This window comes from Danio aesculapii, chromosome 9, assembly GCF_903798145.1.
Source record: "Danio aesculapii chromosome 9, fDanAes4.1, whole genome shotgun sequence".
NCBI lineage: Eukaryota > Metazoa > Chordata > Actinopteri > Cypriniformes > Danionidae > Danio > Danio aesculapii.
Genome location: NC_079443.1, coordinates 55,170,105 through 55,184,632, shown reverse-complemented (window position 1 = coordinate 55,184,632; position 14,528 = coordinate 55,170,105). Strand labels below are relative to the sequence as shown.

Here is a 14,528-nt window from a genome sequence, read left to right as displayed (position 1 = left end):
ATATGCAGCTACACGACGTCTCAACATTATTAGTGTCTGTAAGGCAGTGTTGGGCAGTAGCGTCGCTGCTACTAGCTTAACTACATTTCTCAGTAGCGTGGCGGTAGCGTCGCTACTTTATAAATCCAATAGCTTTTCAGTAGCGAAGCTATTTTATTAGTCAAGTAGTGCAGTAGCGTCCACTCAAGCTACATTTACCGATCACGGATCAATAGTGACAGCACCAACATTCACAGAGCAGTGAGGCTAGTGTCTAGCTGATGAAGGTAAATCCATATGAAGGTGAGAGTGACGATTTCTTCTTCTTTCTGTTTTATGATGGTCAACAAAAAACTTTTTGGTTCATTACTGCCACCTCTCGCTCTGGTCGGTGACGTCGCAAATCAATCATTGGGCTGACACCAGAAGCTTACTTCATGGAAAGATGACTGAGGGGGAGGAGTTACTGTAGTAAAGGCTAAAGTATACCACGGTAATTACTATTGTTTCCTGATAGTTATTAATGATTCTACAATATGTAAGTTAGTGTAATTAAATGCTTATTGGTAAATATTTCCCTTTACTATAGATTACTATAGTATTTAAATGCGTAACAGCTGGTTTTATTGGACTTTTTGTTTTTGCTGTTATATACTATAATTTGTTCCTGTTTGGTACAATATTATTGACAGTAAATAACTGAACTGAACTACTCTGCCCTATATGATTCATTGACAGTTTTATTGATCACTCAGATATAAATGATAATTTAAATTGATTCGATTTAAAAATGAAAATTGTAAAAAAAGCTTAAATGTAGCTAAGGTACTTCTGCAAAGTAGCTTTCAGCTTAGCTTGCTATATTTCCCAGGGGGTAGCTTTTAGTGAAGTTAAGCTAAATTTTAAGTAGTGTTGCTAATAGTGTAGCTCACTACATTTTCATGTAGCTTGCCCAACACTGCTGTTAAGCTAACAGCAAAATGAAAACAGGCAGTTCCTTATATCATGTTTTCATTGTATTGTTAAGATGTGGGGTGATGTGAATGAGCTTATAAAGAAGCTCCCCCTGAAGATTTACCCAGCGTGTCCTCTGGAGTTTGTTTTCCATATCAAACTTGCAAAGTCTGAACTTAAGGAAAGGATGCAGGACTGAACTGTGTGCACTTGATATTGAGACAAAGCCCCAATCAGAGAGGTGAATGTCTGCAGCCACTCCTCCATTTCAGATGTCTCAGTTTTCCCCCATCCACACTGACACGGATCTGCAGCATTTAAAAACCAAAACAGCCTCTTCAGCGTTTCCAAAATGCTCCATTTTCAGGGCTGTAAAACTCCAGGGTAGTGTGTACAGAAGGCGAAACCGCTTATGCGTTTTAAAACTAAAATCTATGAGTGTAAACGGGGCCTAACTCTCTGAAATTAACCAGGTTTTTGATCTTAGTTGTGGCGTTTTAGTGACTGTTGCTTTAAATTCAAATGAGCTTGTGCTCTTTTCAGAAGAGGGCGGAGCTACAAATGCACACGTGTCAGCATAGTGGCACAGTAGACTTGTTGTGTATCTATCACTTCACTATGACTGTGGACACACTACACTACACTACACACACTTCTGTCCACACAGAAGTGTTTTGACTGAATGGAACTGGGCTGCGGTGGCACAGTGGGTAGCACATTCGCCTCACAGCAAGAAGGTCGTTGGTTCGAGTCCCAGGGCTGGCGTTTCTATGTGGAGTTTGCATGTTCTCCCGGTGTTGGTGTGGGTTTCCTCCGAGTGCTCCGGTTTCCCCCACAGTCCAAACACATGCGCTATAGGGGAATTCATCAACTAAACTGGCCAGCTGGTTCATTCCGCTGTGGCAACCCCTGATTAAAGGGACCAAGCCGTAAAGAAAATGAATGAATGAATGAACTGAACCACTTCAAATCATCAGATGAGCCATAATCATTCAGAGCCAAATCATAACCATTCAATAAATTCACATTTATTCAGCTTCATGTTGACTTTAGGAAGGTTCCTACACTGATTTTCTAAGTCAGAGCCCTGGACTCTCTATCGCCCCCTTCAGTCCGCTTCATTACTCCTCCATCCTCTGATCAAACACACACAGCTTTGAAGCGTTTTGGCTCCTTCTCCATGATTTACAGCAGAGCTTCAAGAACTCGTTTCATGTTTTCATCAGAAAGAGTGTGTTGAAGATCACAGTGTTGTGAATTACAGAGTCAAGGTGTTTTTACGCAGACACACACACACACACACACACACTCTTGATCCACACACACACTACAAACAATCCCACGGCTGTAATTATGCATAAATGCCGTGGTCTAGAAGATGATTATATCATGTTCTCTGCATATATGTGCTGGAATTCACCTCATGATGCTTTTCTGTGAGTGCTTTGAGTGTTTCTTTATATTAATGTTGATGTCTGATGACATTTGGCCGATTGTAATTCTGTCAGGATTTATTCATACTAAAAGAGAGATTTTTGTGTGCATTTGTGTGTGTTCATTAGTGTTTGTGTGTGTGTTCATGAGTGTACACTACCTGATAGAAGTCTTGTTGTCAATCCCAGTTGTAAGAGCTACAAATAATAACATGACTTCTAGTTGATCATCTGTTAAAGTGTCAGAAGGTGGATTTCTCTGCTGAATCATCTGTTGATCTGCATCAATCATCACCAATACTGCATAAGACCTACTGGAACCAGCATGGACCAAGATTGTTATAGAAATCAGTCAAGTTTGGTGAAGGAGACATCATGGATTGGGGTTATATTCAGTATGGGGGCGTGCGAGAGATCTGCAGAGTGGATGATCAACATCAACAGCCTGAGGTATCAAGACATTTGTGCTGCCCATTACATTACAAACCACAGGAGAGGGCAAATTCTCCAGCAGGATAGCGCTCCTCATACTTCAGCCTCCACATCAAAGTTCCTGAAAGGAAAGAAGGTCAATATGCTCCAGGATTGGCCAGCCCAGTCACCAGACATGAACATTATTGAGCACGTCTGGGGTAAGATGAAGGAGGAGGCGTTGAAGATGAACACAAAGACTCTTAATGAACTCTGGGAGTCCTGCAAGAAGGCTTTCTTCACCATTCCTGATGACTTTATTAATCAGTGATTTGAGTCATGTCAGAGATGTATGGATGCAGTCCTCCAAGCTCATGATGGAGTCAGACACAATATTCATTCTGTTTCCACTGCAGCATGAGCACATATTCTATACTGGACATTATTGAAGGTTCAGTGAGCAGACTTTAGTCTAAGCAGAGTCAGACCTTACTGTCCTAATCAAATCATTAATAATCAAGACATGATCAGATTATATTGTGCTCAAATAAGCATCATCTAGAGGCCTTTACCTTTCATATAAGACACTTCTGATACACAATCATCAACTAGAAGTCCAGTTATTATTAGCTGTTCCTAAAACTTGGGTAGGCGATGAGACTTTTGTCAGGTAGTGCATGTCTGTGCGTGTATGAGTGTGTGTGCATAAATGGGTGTGTGTTTATGCAGGAGTATATGAGTGTGTCCCTGAATGTGTGTGTGTGTGTGTAGTATACTGTGCAGTCCGTACATTACAAAAATCTGTGGGAAGTCTAAATAAAGTTACTTTGTGTGTGTGTGTGTGTGTGTGTGTTTGTGAATGTGTGTGTTTCTCACCATGTACGGCTCTTGTCCAGCTTGGCACTGTGGGCAGGGTTGGCAGCTGCTGGTTGTGTGATTGTAAAACTCATTTTCTCCACAGCTCGAGTATTCAGCACTTACTGTAGACATGCTGGACACCTACACACACACACACACACACACACACACACACACACACACACAGAAAATGTCATTTTAAATCTCAGTCTTATACTTCTCAGAGCACTCGTATATGTATATACACACACACACACACACACACACACACACACACACACACACACACAGAAAATGTCATTTTAAATCTCAGTCTTATACTTCTCAGAGCACTCGTATATGTATATACACACACACACACACACACACACACACACACACACACACACACAGCTCCTGTATCATCCATCATTTCTTCTATAGATGATTTGTTATTCTGTGTTTTTAAGTTTTGACTTATTAAATAATCATTAGTATCATTATCATAAGCATTATTAAACTGAAGCAGTTCAGCTGCTGTGACACAATCTACACTGTAAACGTGCTACAGAAGTAAAGATGAACTCAATTTATCATTAGTCATTATTTATTTCATCTAATTAAATACAATTTAGTATGGCACGGTGGCTCAGTGGTTAGCACTTTGGCCTCATAGCATGAAGGTTGCTGGTTCGAGTCTCAGCTGGGTCAGCTGGTGTTTCTGTGTGGAGTTTGCATGTTCTCCCTGTGTTGGTGTGGGTTTCCTCCGGGTGCTCCGGTTTCCCCCACAGTCCAAACACATGTGCTATAGGAGAACTGATCAACTAAACTGACCGTAGTGTATGAGTGAGTGTGCATGGGTGTTTCTCAGTACTGGGTTTCAGCTGGAAGAGCATCCGCTGTGTAAAACAAATACTGGAATAGTTGTCGGTTCATTCCACTGTGGCGACCCCTGATGAATAAGGGACTAAGCTGAAGGAAAATGAATGAGTTTGATTGGTATTTTGTTTTATTTTTATTAATTTAGATAATTTCTTATTTATTCAATGCAGACTTATTTATTGTACTGTATTGTAGTTATTGTTGTTCTTCCTATTGAGTGTGAGTGTGTGTGTGTGTGTGTCTGTTTTTATGTATTTTAATTACAGGATGCAGTTGGACGACTGAATTTCCTTGGGGATCAATAAATTCTCAGACCAACACTATCTGAAGTGTTTCTCACAGCAGTGTTCAGTATGTCAGTCGCTTTAAGAGATGACTTCACGTTAATTACTGCATTAAAAGCACGGCGGGTGTGTGAGTGCAGGATGATGTCATCAATATTTTCCATAACCGTAAATTAGTGTGTGTGTGTGTGTGTGTGTGTGTGTGTGTGTCTGCTGCTGGTGAGTGCTGTCTGTGTTTATGATCTAGGAAATGAATATCAGCGGTCGAGCGTTCCTCATGTCTTCAGATGCCTGTGTGTGTGTCTCCGAGACTGAATACACACACACACACACACACACACACAACAACAACCTCTTCCGGGTGGGAGTGTGTAAGCGTGTAATTTATGTGTGTGTGTGAAAGTTAAAGTGGAGGGGCAGAAGTGTTTCTCATGCTGGTGTTTTTATTGTTGTGATTAATCACGGTGTCATCATTAAACTGAGCTGAGAATGAAGAATGAGTGTATTGATTTACTGTATATACAGCAGGTGTTCAGAGGACTGTAGATGCATTAAACAAACTATCATGAAGTACAAGACGTCACTCTTGATGATAAAGGCTCATTAGTAAATGTTAATTAATGCATTAGAATCAGCCAGCGGATTAGAGTTATGTGTGAACGTTCATTTAACAAAGAGCTGAATGGGAGTGTGTGAGAGTGGGTGTGCATTTGTGCAGGCGTGTGTGTGTGCGCACGTATGGGTGTGTGTATGTGTTTGTGCAAGTTGGTGTGTACGAGCATGCATGTGTGTGCGCATGCATTTTTTTGTGCGTGTTTGTGCGTACGTTTTTGCATGTGTTTGTGTGTTTTTGCATGTGTTTGTGTGAGCGTGTGTGCGTATGTGTGTGTGTGTGTGTGCATGCACATGTTTGTGTGTACGTTTTTGCGTGTTTTTGTGTGTGCGTTTGTCCGAGCGTTTGTGCGTACGTGTATGTGTGTGTGTGTGTGTGCATGCACGTGTTTGTGCATGTGTTTGTGTGTTTTTGCATGTGTTTGTGTGTGCGTTTGTGTGAATGTGTGTGCGTACGTGTATGTGTGTGTGTACATGCACATGTTTGTGCATGTGTTTTTGTGCATGTGTGTGTGCGTTGCTGCGCATTTGTGTGCCTGCATTTGGGTGTGCGTGCATTTATGCAGACGCGTGTGTGTGTGTGTGTGTGCGCGTGTACGAGCATACATGTGTGTGCATTTTTTGAATTCATTTGTGTGAGCGTGTGTGTGTTTGTGTGTGTGCGCGCGCATGGGTGTGTGTATGTGTTTGTGCGAGTGGGTGTGTGTCTGTGTTTGTGCGAGTGGGTGTGTGTGTGTACGAGCGTGCATGTGTGCACATGCATTTTTTGCATTTGAGTGTGTGTTGGTGGGTTCGTGCATGTGTGTGTTTTTGCATGCGTTTTTGACAGCGTGTGCGTGCATGCATATGTTTGTGCGTACGTTTTTGTGCGTGTTTGTGTGAGCGTGTGTGTGTGTGCGTATGTGCATGCACATGTTTGTGCATGTGTTTTTGCGTGTGTGTGAGTGGTCGCGCATGTGTGTGCCTGCGTTCCGGTGTGCATCTCTGCATGTGTGCATTTATGCAGGCGTGTGTATGTGTGTGCATTTTTTGCATGCGTTTGTGCGAGTGTGTGTGTGCGAGTGTGTGTGTGTGTGCGCATTTGTGCAAGAGTGTGCATGTACGAGCATACATGTGTGTGTACGTGCATATTTTGAATGCTTTTGTGTGAGCGTGTGTGTGTGGATTCGTGTGTGTTTGTGCATACATATGTTTGTGCATGCGTTTTTGTGTGCGTTTGTGCATGTGTGTGTGTGTGTGTGTGTGTGCGTTTTTGCGTGCGTTTGTGCGTGCACGTGTATGTGTGTGCGTTTTTGCATGTGTTTGTGTGTGTGTGCGTTTCTCTTCAACAAATGCTCAATTGACACTCATAGCTAAATGATAATAATAACAATAATAATAATAATAGTGTGGATCACAGAGATCTCCTGAGCGGAGCGTCTCCCGCAGGTAAGCTGTGGTTTCATCATGTCACGGCGCTCTGGAAGTGCAGTAAAAGCCTGTCATTAAACGCTGCTCTCTCTGAGAAATGCAGGTCTGGGCCTGGAGCCAGACAGATTCAGTGCTGTGAACATGAAGACGAGACGCTTTCAGACGCAGATTAACTGCAGCTCAAAGACGGCTTTGTAGTCGCTTCTACACGTCTCCTGCTAAATCTCCTGTAAAGCGCTGTGATCTGGGCTAGGGGTGGGCGAGCTGGTGAAAAACAGCACATCACCATTGTTTTTTTAGCCATCTCAGATCTTTGAGGACAACAAACGCGTCCTACACACACACACACACACACACACACACACACACACACACACACACACTTCACTGAACATGTACAGGTGAAGTCAGAATTATGGGCACACTTTATTTTAATGTACAGTTCACACTATAAAGTAACAAAGCCTACTAAACTACTAATGAAGTCGTTCTTCAGTCTCTAGGCCAGGACCAACAGACTGAAGGACAGCTTCATCCATCAGGCTGTCAGGAAGCTGAACTCTCTCCGGGCTCTAAACCCATCCCCTCCCTCTCACCTTTGGACACACATTTGAGTAACATTGGACTGCTAGTTACCTCACACTACCTCCCTGTATACTATTAAGACAGTCACTTAAGTCACATTAAACATAAGTATCATGTTTGCAAGCTTTTTTGCACCATATACTGTTTTGCATCTGCACAACTTTGGTTTGCACTCCTTCCTGTATGCCCTTAAGTGTTCTTGTATTGTTTACAATTTTTTTTACTAATATTTTTAGATTAGATTATATGTGTAATTGTGTTTATTGTAATTTATTTTTACAATTCTACTATTTGTAATAATATCATATGTTAGGCACATAGGGTCTGAGAGTAATGCAATTTCTATTCTCTGTGTGTCCTGTACATGTGGTTGGATTGACAATAAAGCTGACTTTGACTGGTTTATTAGTAGTTCGTAAGGTAGAAATTGGGTTGAGGTTTTGGGTAGGATTAGAGATTTGGAATAAGATTATACTTTATAAGCACTAATAACAGTTCATTTCTTAATAATAGGCAGGTAATTAGTCAGTAGTCAGTGGTGTGAATTGTTGCTTAAACTAAAGTGTTAGCAGAATTATGAGACCTGTTAAATGTCAATTCTTTTAGATCTGAAGTTTAAAGGAGAAGATTTTTTCTGTGTACATTTTTAAACAGTCTCTAATAACTGATGTCTTTTCTCTTTATGATGACAGCACATATTAGACTAGATCAGGGGTCACCAAACTTGTTCCTGGAGGGCTGGTGTCCTGCAGATTTTAGCTCCAACCCTAATCAAACACAGCTGAACAAGATAATCAAGGTCTTACAAGGTATACTTGAAACATCCAGGCAGGTGTCTTGAGGCAAGTTGGAGCTAAACCCTGCGTGGACACCGGCCCTCCAGGACCGAGATTGGTGACCCCTGGACTAGATATTCTTCAAGACACTAGTATTCAGCTTAAATTAACATTTAAAAGCTTAACTAAGGTAATTAGGTGAGTTATTTTACAACTCCAAATCAGAAAAAGTTCAAGTAAAAAGCGGTGATTTCTAAATTGACTTTGACTTGTGTCTGATTGCAGACAAAACAACAAACAGTATTTAATGTGTTCTATGTGGTTTATAATGTTTTATTTTGTTAAATATACACATATTCCAATCTTGGTTCTTACAGCACACTTCAAAAAAAGCTGAAATATTTCATATTTTATCTAGACAATGCAAAACCACATTATAAGATACAGATACTGGACTGGCCTGCCTGCAGTCCTGACCTGTCTCCAATTGAGAATGTGTGGAGCATTTTGAAGGGTAGAATGCGACAACAAAGACCCCATACTGTTGCCCACCTCAAGACTGGTTTGCAGGAGGAATGGGACAGAATTACAGCTAAAACACTTCATCACTTGCTGTCTTCATTCGCTAAACGTCTGTAAGTGTTGTGTACAAGAACGGCAACATTACACAGTGATAAATGCTTTACTGATACAACTTATTCTTAAATGTGTTGCAGGAACCAAAACTGGAAAATAAGTTGATTTAAAAAGCCACAAGGAACACATGAAATAATGTTTGTTGTATGGTCTGCAGTGAAACACAGGTCAAAGTACATTTAGAAATCATCAAATTTTCACTTGTGTTTTCCACACGGCCCCAATGTTTTCTGATTTAGGGTTTTAGAACTGTGATTTGTCATGTAGACTATCAAAAACAAATCTATTGTTTAAGGTTAATATGTTTTTACTCATCTGCTTACACCAGGGGTGAGGCCAGACGTGTTAAAGTGAGTGGACTATGGTGAAATCGTGGACCTCAGTGCCTACTTTTAAAGTAAGTGTATGATAACTAGTTTCTTATATTGATGATCTCTGATGATATAGTCATTGATTTACCGGGATGGGAGCTCAGATTTTTGAGAATCTATTAATTGCAATAATGATTCATTTGCTTCAAATGATCCGACATCATTGACTTTGTCATGAGGAAGGTTTTTACTGATGCTGAACTGATTTATTAAGGGATTGTTTATCATTTATTTATACTCCTGCCTCAGTCAAATCCAGCCCAAAACAAAAGCGCTCATCACTTGGACAGTTCCATTGGTGCCCAATGGAGGAGGACTTTAAATTTCACTTCATTTGGACTCATTATTTCTGAAAACAAGACAATATATGTTGTTAAAGATTTATTTTTGGCCTTTATTAAGTGGATAGGAGAGTATTTCAGACAGGAAACAAAGTGGGAGAGAGAAGGGGGTGAGGACGGGGAAATGTCCTCGAGCCAGGATTCAATCTCAGGATGCACTGAAGTGCTACTGCACCATATGTCAGTGTGCTAACCACTAGGCTATTGCGCCGACCACAAGATGATATCTGTAGTTTGTCTTGAATTAAAGGTACATGTACAACCCCCTGCTATAACTGTGGTTTAGTGTTTGTGGGACTGACCAGCAGAAAATGCAGGAGGAAAGATGGCATCCGTCCTCCTCTATGACCCATGGTGTCGTCTTCCAGCTGAGGATCTGAAAAAAACCCCACCACAACTCTTAATTTGCTGGACTTATGAATGCATGAGTGGATTAAAGCATGCATGTGTTGGACAGAGGGAAGCAAACATCATTTTTTCACTGGTGATGAGCTTAGTGAACGTGCACAATCACTCCCTGACAGTAGATGGCGCTTAATGAAGCTGATACACGGTGGCGCTGCGCAGCTGTGTTGTGTATTAATGGCATCGTCTTTTTTTCTCGTGTTTAGCGTTGTCTACTACAGCACACAAACACCTTGATAAAGGCGAAAGAAGATCACGTGATCTGCAGTGTGTGTGTGTGTGTGTGTGTGTGTGTTCGGCTGGAGTGTTTGATGCTTATGTGAATGAATGCATGTGGCAAACAGAGAGAGTGAATGAGAGTTAAATTATTCAACAAACAGTGAGGGGAAATAATCAATGCATGCATCAAACAACAAGTGAATGCGTGTGATCTATCCATCAAGCAGAATGCATGCCTGCGTCAAACAGTGAGAGAAAGAATGCATCCATACATCATACATACTGAGAGAACGTGTGCATGCATCAAACATTCATTCATTCATTCAACTTAGTCCCTTTATTAATCAGGGAAATATATATATATATATATATATATATATATATATATATATATATATATATATATATATATATATTATATTTATATATTTATTCACAGCAGAATGAACCGCCAACTATTCCAGCATATGTTTTACACAGCGGATGCCCTTCCAGCTGCAACCCAGCACTGGAAAACACCCATACACACTCATACACACACACACACTCATACACTACAGCCAGTTTAGTTGATCAGTTCCCCTATAGTGCATGTGTTTGGACTGTGGGGGAAACTGGAGCGCCCAGAGGAAACCCACACCAACACGGGGAGAACATGCAAACTCCACACAGAAACACCAACTGACCCAGCTGGGACTCGAACCAGTGACCATCTTGCTGTGAGGCCACAGTGCTGACCACTGAGCCACTGTGTCGCCTTGCATCAAACAGAGCAAGCCAATATACTGTATGCATGCATGAGTGGCTGTTCTTATGGCCATTGTGTGTGTGTGTGTGTGTGTGTGTGTGTGTGTGTGTGTGTTAGTCCAGCAGCATGCAGAGAGATTAGTTTTAAAGTGCATGATTAAAAACACACTCTCTGCGCTGCTGATTTATGAGCTCTAAATGAGACGTCGTACGAGGAGGAAGAGAAGAAAAACATCCTGATGATGAAACACGACACAAACAGCAGAAGAAATGCAGAGCGTCCTGCTGCCGCTGGTGTGTGTGTGAGTGTGTGTGTGTGTATATCACAGTCTGATCATAGTCAGTCTGATCTGTATGCTCTAGACTGTTCTCGCTGCATTTGTTTTGTTCACAGATGTGTGTGTGTGTGTGTGTGTGAGTGTGTGTATATCATAGTCTGATCTGTATGCTCTAGACTGTTGTCAGGATCACACTCACGCTCTCAGTCAACAGTGTTTAACAGCAGCGCTGCAGACGAATCCTTTAACATGTGCTATACATCCTTTAACACGCTCTCAGGAGTCTTCCATTCTCCAGCTCATAAAGTGTGTTTGTGCAATAGACACTGCTGGAACGCTGCATTTGTTTTGTTCACAGATGTGTGTGTGTGTGTGTGTGTGTGTGTGTGTGTGTGTGTGTGTGTGTGTGTGTGTGTGATGTTAGTGAGGTTGTGACCCACTAATGTGTGTGACCCGCAGAGGTGCATGTGTGTGTGTGTGTGTGTTATAAGGGCAGAAATGTTATTCGAAGCGTCCCGCATGAGCCGAAACACTCGCTCCCTCATGATGTTGAGAAAACACACACACACACACACACACACTGATATCTCTAACATCTCACAGAACTGACAATAACACAACACATCCTTATCAATATCTGCACAACACTGATCACATGTCAGACGGGCTCCACCGGCTCAGTTACACACTTGCGCTCATAAACACACACACACACACACACAGGCATATATAAAAAACATTCACACATACATACTTGCACTATACACACTTGTGCATACACACACACATACACACACACACAAACATACACAAATACATACATACATACATGCACTACACACACACACATTTATACACACTTGTGCATACAAACACACACACAAACATACATAAATGCACTACACACACACACACACACAGACACACACGCACACATATAAAAACATTCACACACACACACACACACAAACATACATGCACCACACACACACACACAAAAACATTCACACATACACACTTGCATTACACATTTATACACAATTGTGCAAACACACACACACACACATGCACTACACACACACTCTCTTTCTCTCACACACACATACACATATATATATTCTTGTGCATACACACACACACTCACAAAACATTCACAAATACAAACTTGCACCACACACACACATACACACACACACACATTCATTCATTCAAAAACATCCACACATATACAGTATACATGTCTCCCCTTTCTTTCTCTTTTTTCTCACACACACACACACGCTCACACACATTCATACATACTTGTACACACACACACACTCTCTCTCTCCCTCTCTCTCTCTCTGTCACACACACACTCTCTTCCTCTCTCTCTTCTTCTCTTTCTCTCACACACACACACTCACACACATTCATACATACTTGCACACACACACACACACACACACACACGCTCTGTTTCCTCTCTGCCTGGGCTTGCCTCTGTTTGAAAGTCGACCGCAGACTCGCCGCCCCGGGTTATTAATCTTCTAACGAGCGCCTAATCTAAGATAAATACACACAGTGTCATTATCCTCATCATTAGATCTGTCTTCTGGAGGAGGAGGAGGACACCGTTACTGCCAGACACCCGTCCGGCGCTAATACAACGTTACAGCAACGCTCCTCCATGCAGTAAAATCATTGAACATGCTGAGAACACTGCAGTACATCATCCCACTGACATGATGGAGGAAAACACTTCTCAGAACATTAGAGGAACTGAAGAGCTCAGAAAACACCGTCACATTCAGATTTCTGCCCTAATCACTACTCAAGTTAACATTGCTCACTATTTACTCTCCCTCAAGTCTACATATTGTATAATATTGCAAACATCATGTAAAAAGAAGTATATTAGGTCTCCTTTAAAGCTCAACCCAGAGCTAAAAAAAACCCTAATGGGCGGAGTCAAGACAAGAGCGCAAAATGACAACAGCCAATCAGAGTCAGAGTATCTGCTGAGGTTTTCACTCATTCATAGAGTGTTAAAGACTAAACTTTTGCACATCGACACCAAGAATTAGAATTGATTAGTTATAATATATATTTTAGCAGTTTACATTAAGCTAATCATTAAGCTTATAGAAATGGCATTTTCTATTGGCAGTATTTAACAATATTTTTCCAGTATCGTGCAGCTCTACTGAGGGGGCGAATTATACATTGATGTTTGGGGGTCAGATCAAGTCAAACACACTAGTTACTCAAAAACAGCCTAGTAACTGGTCAGTAATACCCTAGTAACCACTCAAAAATAAAGTAACCCTCAGAACACCTTAGTAACTTCTCACAAATACCCTCATAACCATTCAGATCACCCTAGCAACCGCAGAACACCCCAGTAACCCTCAGAAAAATTCTAGGAACTGCTCAAAAACACCCTTGTAACCACTCAGACCCCCCTAGTAACTATTTAGAAATACCCTAGTAACCACTCATATCACCCTTGTCACCACTCAGATCACCCTAGTAACCCTCAGAACATTGTGATAACTCAAAAATACCCTAGTAACCACTCAGATCACCTTTGTAACCCTTCAGAACACCTTAGTAACCGCTCAAAAATACCCTAGTAACCCTCAGAACACCCTAGTAACCATTCACAAATACCCTAGTAACACTCAAAACGCTATAGTAACTGCTCGAAAAAAACCCTAGTAACCCCTCAACATCAGCCTAGCAATCCTCAGAACACCCTGGTAACCTCTCAAAAATGCCCTAGTAACCACTCAGATCACCCTAATAACGACTCAGATCACCCTAGTAACCCTCAGAACACCCTAGTAACAGTTCACAAATACCCTAGTAACACTCAAAACGCCATAGTAACTGCTCAAAAAACCCTAGTAACCCCTCAAGATCAGCCTAGCAACCCTCAGAACACCCTAGTAACCTCTCAAAAATGCCCTAGTAATCACTCATATCACCCTAGTAACTGTCAAAACACCCTAGTAACTGCTCACAAATACCATAGTAACCACTAAGAATCACCCTAGTAACTTCAGAAATAACCTAGTAACCACTCAATCACCATAGTAACCACTCAGATCACTTTAGTAACCATCAAAACACCCTATCAACCCTCAGAACACCCTAGTAACCACTGAAAATGCCCTAGTAATCGCTTATATCACCCTAGTAACCCTCAAAACACCCTAGTAACTGCTCACAAATACCATAGCAACCACTCAAATCACCCTAATAATCCTCAGAACATTGTAGTAACCACTCAAAAATACCCAAGTAACCACTCAGATCACCCTTGTAACCCTTCAGAACACCTTAGTAACCACTCAAAAATACCATAGTAACCACTCAGGTCACCC

The 14,528-nt window shown here is 41.4% G+C and overlaps 1 protein-coding gene across 1 annotated transcript in view; it reads right to left on the bottom strand.

The window, feature by feature from the left end:
• Positions 1–14,528, bottom strand: part of edar (ectodysplasin A receptor) — a 100,499-nt gene that overhangs the window by 44,162 nt on the left and 41,809 nt on the right. Inside the window, exons 2-3 of the mRNA XM_056466015.1 lie at positions 9,814–9,887; positions 3,654–3,776 (exon numbers count right to left, since the gene is read on the bottom strand). Of these exons, the coding sequence (XP_056321990.1) occupies positions 3,654–3,776; positions 9,814–9,864 (174 nt within the window). The 5' untranslated portion in view covers positions 9,865–9,887. The remainder of the gene's footprint in view (positions 1–3,653; positions 3,777–9,813; positions 9,888–14,528) is intronic.